The sequence below is a fragment of the Littorina saxatilis genome, unplaced genomic scaffold, assembly GCF_037325665.1.
Source record: "Littorina saxatilis isolate snail1 unplaced genomic scaffold, US_GU_Lsax_2.0 scaffold_2597, whole genome shotgun sequence".
In the NCBI taxonomy this organism is placed as follows: Eukaryota; Metazoa; Mollusca; class Gastropoda; order Littorinimorpha; family Littorinidae; genus Littorina; species Littorina saxatilis.
Window position 1 is genome coordinate 5977 of NW_027128992.1, and position 8847 is coordinate 14823.

Consider the following 8847-nt stretch of genomic DNA (forward strand, 5'->3'; position numbering starts at 1 on the left):
TGTTGTTGTTGACTGCTTGCAGCACAGACAAGTCATCAGTCAGGAAGACAACTTGGGTGTCGGGATTGACCTTGCTGCTGATGGTATTGGCTGCGTGGATAAGCGCTTCTACCTCTGCTCTGTAGTTGGTGCAGTGGAGGCCAGTTGGTATAGCCTCTGCTTGCCACTATCCACTGGGGTGTTGGATGTAGACACCAGCTCCTCCTCTCTTGACGGCGTCTCAGTGTGGCGGACCCATCTGTAAAGACCCGCATCCATGCTTCCTTGGGGGTATCTTTCGTCGAGCATTGAAAGTGTGAGGGCTCTCTTCTGCACATCGCTCTGTTCATCTTTTGTTGTGAGGTGAGGAACCGTCGTCTGGATGTTCTGGATGTTCACGTTTTCAAGGTTGTTTTTCCCGGATGATTCTTCAAGGGAGAAGGGGGGTGTGTGAACCAGGTCAGGCATCTTTTCTTGGTGTTCTCATCTCATGTCTCAGTTGCAAAGCTTGTTCTCTTTAGCCTGCCAGAAGAGAGCCGCTTCATCCTTGCATTCATAGGGTGGTCTGGATTGCACTGGTACTTGATGTCATGTACCATCGCTTTACATTCTCTTCTCTTGCTTAGTGGAGGTATGCCAGTCACCTGTTGCATCTTCTCTATTGGCGTTGTCTTCATAGTGCCTGGGATGATTCTCAGCGCTTGATTTTGGACTTTCTCCAGGGCTTGAAGGTGTGTCTTGGCTGCTGACATCCAATAGCTTGATCCGTACTCAAGGTGAGGCCGCTCACTATCTCAGTTGTTGTTGTTGTTGTTGTTGTTGTTGTTGTTGTTGTTGTTGTTGTTGTTGTTGTTGTTGTTGTCGTTGTTGTCGTCGTTGTTGTCGTCGGTGTTGTCGTCGTTGTTGTCGTCGTTGTTGTCAACGTTGTTGTCAAATTTGTTGTCAACGTTGTTGTCAACGTTGTTGTCGTTGTTGTTGTTGTTGTCGTTGTTGTCGTCGTTGTTGTCGTCGTCGTCGTCGTTGTTGTTGTTGTCGTCGTTGTTGTCGTCGTTGTTGTCGTCGGTGTTGTTGTCGTCGTTGTTGTCAACGTTGTTGTTGTCAACGTTGTTGTCAACGTTGTTGTTGTTGTTGTCAACGTTGTTGTCGTTGTTGTCGTTGTTGTTGTTGTTGTTGTTGTCGTTGTTGTTGTTGTTAGCCTTTTGACTGTATGCAAGGAGTGTCTGGATGTATGAGTGTTTCCACACCAGGACAAATACCAATAGCTGTAATGCTATATGGCGGAATTAATTCTTATTCTCAGATGCCGATGCAATATTACATGGGAACCATCTCTCCACTTGGTCACATGCCAGCAATCAACAGCCCTACAGCTTCCTGTGCAGGTCAGGTTGTTGATTTTTGGTATATGTCCAAGTGGATGGATGGTCTCATCCCGTGTCAAAGCCTGCCCAGCGCTCAATGGTCAGCCGACTCGTTTTTGTAGAGTGTACCTTTGATTGCGTAAATTCCAGTTGGCCGCTGTCAGCGTGAGTTCGTCCCCACGTTCGGCGAGAGATTTATTTCTCAGAGTCAACTTTGTGCGCAGACTCTCCTCGGTGTCCGAACACCCCCGTGTGTACACGCAAGCACAAGACCAAGTGCGCACGAAAAAGATCCTGTAATCCATGTCAGAGTTCGGTGGGTTATAGAAACACGAAAATACCCAGCATGCTTCCTCCGAAAACGGCGTATGGCTGCCTAAATGGCGGGGTAAAAAACGGTCATACAAAAAACACGAGTGTACGTGGGAGTTTCAGCCCACGAACGCAGAAGAAGAAGAAGAAGATTGCGTAAATCTCGTAGGTTTCATGTTCTAAGGGCGTTACTACGTAACCTTTCGTATTATTCACCAAAAGAAAGCAATTTCGGACACTGAACGTTTTGCTTTTATGAGAAATTGTACAATTGAAACTGGAATTCCGTGCCCTTCAGTAAAAACAAAACAAAACAAACAAACACTGAAAACGATAGACAATGATGATTGACAAGGTCTTGTTGTATGGGTCTGGTAGCTCGGCGGATAGAGATTTTAGACTTGTGATCCTCGAGTCACAGGTTCGAATGCAGGACGTGACGGACATGAGTCAACTTTATGTGACCATTCAGACACGGTATCCATGCACCACCCCATGTCACCACCGTGGCACGTAAAAGACATTGATCATTCTGCCTGAAGTGCAGGGGGCTGATTGCACACGTACACACTGACCTGGGTAGTGCGACTCTTGTTGCTGCTAGCTTTCTACTTTTCTCTCTCTCTCTCTCTCCCTCCCTCTCTCTCTCTCTCTCTCTCTCTCTCTCTCTCTCTCTCTCTCTCTCTTTTGACACTCTCTTTATGTGTCTTTCTCTATCTTTGAGTTTCTCTACCTCTCTGTGTCTCTCTCTGTTTCTCTCTATCTATTTATCTCTATCTTTCTTTTGCTCTGTGTGTGTGTGTGTGTGTGTGTGTGTGTGTGTGTGTGTGTGTGTGTGTGTGTGTCTGTCTCTCTCTCTCTCAATCTCTTTCTCTCTATCTTTTTTTTCACACTCTCTTTATGTGTCTCTCTATCTTTGAGTTTTTCTACCTCTCTCTCTGTCTCTCTCTGTTTCTCTCTATCTTTCTCTTCCTCTCTCTCTCTCTCTCTCTGAGTCTCTGTCTCTCTCTCAATCTCTCTCTCTCAATCTCTCTCTCTCTCTCTCTCTCTCTCTCTCTCTCTCTCTCTGCCCCCCCTCCCCCCTCCCGATGTCGGTCTCTTTTCAATACATGCACGCGAGTACACATGCACGGATTGCTATCGCACAAGGCTTATACCATCAAATATTGTTATATTATTTTCCAGTAAGCTTTATCTTTTAAAAAGAAAAATCAGTGTTAATATCTTCCAGTGAACTACTCCTAAGACACTAATCACCATTGCCTGATGCTTTCATTCCAAATAATCCAAGTCTGGGAGATACACACACTTTTCAGGAACCAGATTTAATCTTCAAAAATCTATTCTTAATAGAGCAAGAATCACACCACCCACTCAGCATACGCTTTTATCTTTTTGAAAATCAAGCGGAATCGTGTTTCCAAAAATGGCGGGTGGAGTGGGCGGTTAACGTGAGAATTGCCTTTCAAAGGGCAAAATCTAACAGAAATAGAAAACAAACAAAAAAATCCCCAAACCTTTTTCACGTAGATTTCTTTTCTTTCGGCCTCGAGTTTCTCAGCCAAATTTGTATGCATGGCTCTTATTATTTGTTCTTAGTGGACGCCATTTCTAGCATTTACCATGGAAAGATTCCCAGACTGCAGACAAGCAAAAAGAGGCACGCAATGTTTTAGGACTCTCGCGAGAGCTCGTTTATCTCAGAGAATCTTCCCCCGTCGCTTCGCCAGCGTCGGCGTTCTAATGTCCCCAAACTGTTTGAATCAAGGATTATGGCTCGCGTTGGGTTGTGTGTGTGTTTCCTTTCTTCTCTTTTCTTTTTTTTTTCTTTTTTGTTGAGTCTGCCTCTTCTTTCGTGTTTTGTTCTTCTTTTTGTTTTTACCCCTCCACCAGCTTGGTCCGGGCAAAGTATCTCCTTCGTCTTTTTCTGAGCAACTGCAAAAAAAGAAAAAGTAAAGAAAGACAGATCAATGGAGAACTAAGTCGCTCTGTGTGTCTGTATGTGTTCTGTGCGTGTGTGCGTGTGTGCGTGCGCGCGTTTGTGTGTGTGTGTGTGTGTGTGTGGTTTTGTGTAAGCCATCTATTCCCCCTCGTCTTGCTTAAACCATTCTTTTGCTTTCTTTCGGCTTCCACTCTGTAATCGCCATTCACACCCACACCGTCTCACAAGCAAACACAAAACAAGACACATCTTAGCCTGAAAAGCCACGAGTGGGCTGAACGGGGGATAATCACAACTCTATCATGATATTGTGTCCCTTGTCATGAATGTGTTGTCAGGCAAAACGACTTTTCTTGCTTTGCGTGTGTTTATGGGATTGTTTTCTTTTTTTCTGTTTCTTTTCTTTTCTTTGTCACTTTTGTCGCCGTTTATTAGTTTCTGTTTGCTCAAAAAGTTGTGATTTTGCGAATGCAGCGTATTAGTTTTGTTTTGCTTTGTTCATTTTAAGGAGTTTCGTTGCAAATTGCATTGTATCTCAGTTTAGTGCGTGCGCGGGCAGTATGTGCCAATGTGAGCACGTGACACCCGAGATGTTCTCCTTCATGAGTTGGAAGCGGCCATGACTGTATGTGTGGGTGTGTGGGAGGTTGGTTGTTGGCATAATAATAATAATAATTGACACTTAGTAATCGCCCCTTCTCACCAGAGCTCACGGCGATGTACAATAGCAACAGCGTGCGCGCACACACACACACACACACATACACACACATTTTGTGGCTAACAATGATATAAAGACTATCCTTAAAATCTCTCACCTAAACATACATTTATAGATATCTACACATGGCACAAAGCGTCATAGCACTGACTTACAATGCTATATAAATACTAATTAAAACAAAAAGCTTTAAGATGACTGTGCTTAAAAAAAAAGCATTATAGGAAGAACAAATATGCTCGAAGTTCAGAAAAAGCTGAAAAGGGATGACGGGGAAATATCTGTCCAGAAAAGCAAAACCGTGACTAAATTCGGGTCAGGTTACTCTTTGTTGATTGAATTTTAAATTCTTGAAGGAATACAGATTTCTTGCTATACAGCAAAGACAAAAGCAGATCCCATAAGAGTTAAAGACACACTCCTTCCCGTGTAAACAGTGCAGTTGGCTTACCTTCTCAGATCCGGCCAGGCTTTTACATGGAATAACACGCCCCCCCCCCCCCCCACTTCAATCAATCAATCAATATGAGGCTTATATCGCGCGTATTCCGTGGGTACAGTTCTAAGCGCAGGGATTTTTTAATTTTTTAATTTTTTAAAAAACATTTATGCAATTTATATCGCGCACATATTCAAGGCGCAGGGATTTATTTATGCCATGTGAGATGGAATTTTTTTTACACGATACATCACGCATTCACATCGGCCAGCAGATCGCAGCCATTTCGGCGCATATATATCCTACTTTTCACGGCCTATTATTCCAAGTCACACGGGTATTTTGGTGGACATTTTTTTATCTATGCCTATACAATTTTGCCAGGAAAGACCCTTTTGTCAATCGTGGGATCTTTAACGTAGTGTACACGAAGGGACCTCGGTTTTTCGTCTCATCCACTTGCTCTCATACAAACGGTGGGGGCGGCAGCGGGGGTGGGGGGGGGGAGTCGGGGGGGTTGGGGGAGGAGGTTTGAGGGAGGTTTGATTCACTGACATTTAATTGTAACTACACATAAAATAAGCATATCTTTTCATCGGCGGTTTTGCTCCAACAGGACAGATTTGTCGTAAAATGTAGGCAAACTCATTATATATCTTTCTGCACAAGTGGATGAAATATTACAATTATAGATAATAGACTTCTGCTTTCTGTAGTTGTAATCAACTTAACGTCGCAAGTGAACAAGTCTTCGACACCTTTTCTTCCCCAGACTTGTTCAAACAAAACACAACATCAAATAAGAAAGGGTCTTTGTAAAATGTGCATGACATTGGAATGCCCTTAAATATTCGCTTTCACGTCTGAAGGAGGTACGGACGAGAAATGTGACCCTCCACCACGAAATGAGTCGCAAGTCACCTCGCGCGGTTCTGCGCTTGGCTTAAGGGGCCAGACATACCTAGTGACGGGTGTATTGTTTCTTAATTTTGTCATTTCAGTTTGCTTCCAGATAACAGCTTCATATTTGGCAATTAGATAGCTGAATGCCTAAGCTAACATACAAAAATATAACATTAGTAAAACAAATAATATAAAGTTTGCCAAAAAAATAATAAACAAAAAACTATGTTTCGAAAATGCCAAAAAAAGAGAGTTGGTTTTGACAACATTGTTTTCATTCTAGTCATATCAGAACTATTTCCTTTGGTATAAATGTATATAAAGGATATACCTGGATCATGTACTAAAATAAACAGAGTAAGTTTAATATTTTGTATTTTAGGCTAAGCTAAATTTTGTGAAAAAATTGCTAATTTTTTTTTACTTTGAAAATTTATTGCATATGCTACACTAACAAGACTTCAATTATTTTAGTACACGTTCCAGATATGACAAAACTCTATTTCCATGCCAAATATCAAGGTCATAGCTTTAAAAACAAAAAAGTTATGTTGTAAAAATGAACAAAACGACTCGTTTTCCGGACAAAATCACAACATAAAAAATGCCATTTTTCTTACAGAAAAATGTTAGTGTCCACCGCTGAGATAGGGGAACCCCTCTGCTTCTGTTTGTTGTTCGTCCCTACCAGTCCTCTTCAATCTCCTTGCCTTCTGAGCCGTAATGATTAATAATTAATAATTAATTAAATATTTTTAATTTAAATACTTAAATTAATATTAATTAATATTAATATTTCGTAATGATTTTTTGGGCGTTTTGGGGGTCACATGACCTACTTTGACCCCATATATTTCCCGTTATACCTGGGAATTTCCCCCCAAAAAATATCTGGCATGAAAATAGAGATATTCAGCTGTAAGAAAATATGAAGTGTGGAACAACACATGAAAAAGTGATTTTTGACCCGTCACTAGGTAGGTCTGGCCCCTTAATATAAGTCCGGGGAGTGTCTGGTAACAGTGTGAGGGTCACCTTAGTCACAGGCTTATAACTCAAACAGTTTTTGCTCTTTTCTAAAACGGTTTTCACCACTGGATAGAGCATAAAAAACTCTTTATGAAAATGTAAAAATATGAAAATCATGCAAAGGTGACATGCGACTCATTCCGTGGTGGAGGGTCACAAATACCCTTGCAACGCCGTGTAAAAAGGAACCCTATTCCGAGTTTCTACATCACTGTAGATACGTACTCCATGCAATCACCTTCAGCGGCATTCTGTGCAGTAACTCTGCAACACTGCATCGTCAGCAATGCATAAAGCAAGAAAGATAGGAATAAAAGACAAGAGGGCTTTTTTTTTCGTATTCTTGTTTTTCTCTCTTTAGCTAACATACATTCTGTGCAACGAGGCTGGGGCACATTGCCATTAAATGCGTTGGCTGATACGGCAAGATGGGACATGTTCTGCTATTACATAATTCTCCTCTTCCTTCTCAGCTTCTCTGTATCTCTGTCTCTGTCTCTTCTGTCTTTGTCTCTCTCTCTCTCTTCTCCCCCCCCTCTCTCTCTCTCTCTCTCTTTCTGTCTTTGTCTCTCTCTCTCTTCTCCCTCTCTCTCTCTCTCTCTCTCTCTCTCCCCTCGTCCCCCCCCTCGCATGTTTTCCCTTTTTCTCTCTTTCTGTGTGTGTGTGTGTACGTGTGTGTGTGTGTGTGTGTGGTGTTGTGTGTGTGTGTGTGTGTGTGCGCGTGTGTGTGCATGTGTGTACGTGTGTATATGCATGTATTTGTCTGTATCAGTGTATGTCTTTGTTTGGCGGCTGTCTCTGTGCGTTGGTGTGGGTGTGCTTTCTCTCTCCGGGTATCTCTCTGTCCCTTTCCCTTCTTTTTCTTCATTTCTTCATTTTCTCTCTATCTTCCACCTTCCTTTCCTCTCTTTCTTTGTCTAAAACCCTCTTAGCTGACCATTATTCTGGGAGCGAGTCAACGGCGATAAAGTTTGCCGGTCATTCGTTCTGCGATAACCACGTCTGACGCGTGGCGTTTTGTCCCTCCTTCACATCGCGCACTTCTGGTCATTAGAGACTTTATGGTCAGTCTTTGCCCAGTTTGGCCTGGACTTTTTTCTCCCGTCCATTTCTTTATTGTATCTCTATTTTTGTCCCTCCTTTTTTATTTTTTTTATTTTTTTTTTAAACTTGTTTTGGCTGTGAGAGTCAGCGCAAATATTTGTTTTCGTCAGCCTTTGTCCTTTTTTTTTCTTTTTCAAAACGCACATTAGGGACTTAAAGGCACAGTGCGCCTCCCGTAAACCATCACTGATACTGTCAGGCTTTTACACACAGTACAAACACCCTTCCATTTGAACGCTCACCGAACGGAAACATCCTAGGTGCCCTACGTAAAGAGCGAGCAATTTTCAAAGAATTAATTTTGCGGATTGTCTCCTCACACAATCGGACCGTGGTGCGTTTTGGCGCTAGACCTAACTTTTAAAATCTAAATAATAAATTGACAGCTTGTTACACAAACATTCTTAAATCATAAAAGAATTCTTTTTTCATCAAGACAAGATCAGTACAATTCGAAGTTTTGAAAGTTTGAAAAAAGAAAAGCCCGGAAGCAGGGAAGGGTCGCGCAAGGTCGTGGTTCTCGTAGCAGACGACGGTTTGTTAGCATCGCCAGTTCCTCTGAACAGTCAAAAGCCATCGCTAGAGTTCTTGTGAACCTCATCCGTTTGTTTCGTGCATAGTCAGAGGTACATAATAACGTGCTATTGCAGATAAGCTCACAGCGAGCCGCATTCAAATTACAAACTGACGACTGCATTGTGAAAAGGGGAAACTGGATCACACGGGTTCACGATGGCTCAGGGGTAAGATAAACCACGCAATAATAAATTCTTTGAAAATTGCTCGCTCTTTGCGGAGGGCACCTAGGATGTTCTCAAGCGGTGAGTGTTTAAATGAAAGGGTGTTTGTACTGTGTGTAAAAGCCTGACATAATCTGTGATGGTTAACGGGAGGCTTACTGTGCCTTTAATGGTCAGTCTTTGGTCTATTTGTCCTTTTTTTGTTTTTGTTTTTCCATTTCTATTTTCTTTTGATTTTTACCTTTGTGTTGAAACATTTTGGTTTACTTTTTGTGCGTGCAGCACATACCTTCGTTTTCAATGACCGGCCGTTGGGA

General features: G+C 42.2%; 1 protein-coding gene across 1 annotated transcript; it reads right to left on the reverse strand.

The window, feature by feature from the left end:
- Positions 1-773: 773 nt before the first annotated feature.
- On the reverse strand, positions 774-1182 carry LOC138957291 (putative uncharacterized protein DDB_G0287457; the record flags this gene model as incomplete). The annotated part of the gene is made up of 1 exon (XM_070328426.1): positions 774-1182. A coding segment is annotated over one exon (409 nt), but the record flags the coding sequence as incomplete, so codon positions are not given.
- Between the last annotated feature and the right edge of the window lie 7665 nt (positions 1183-8847).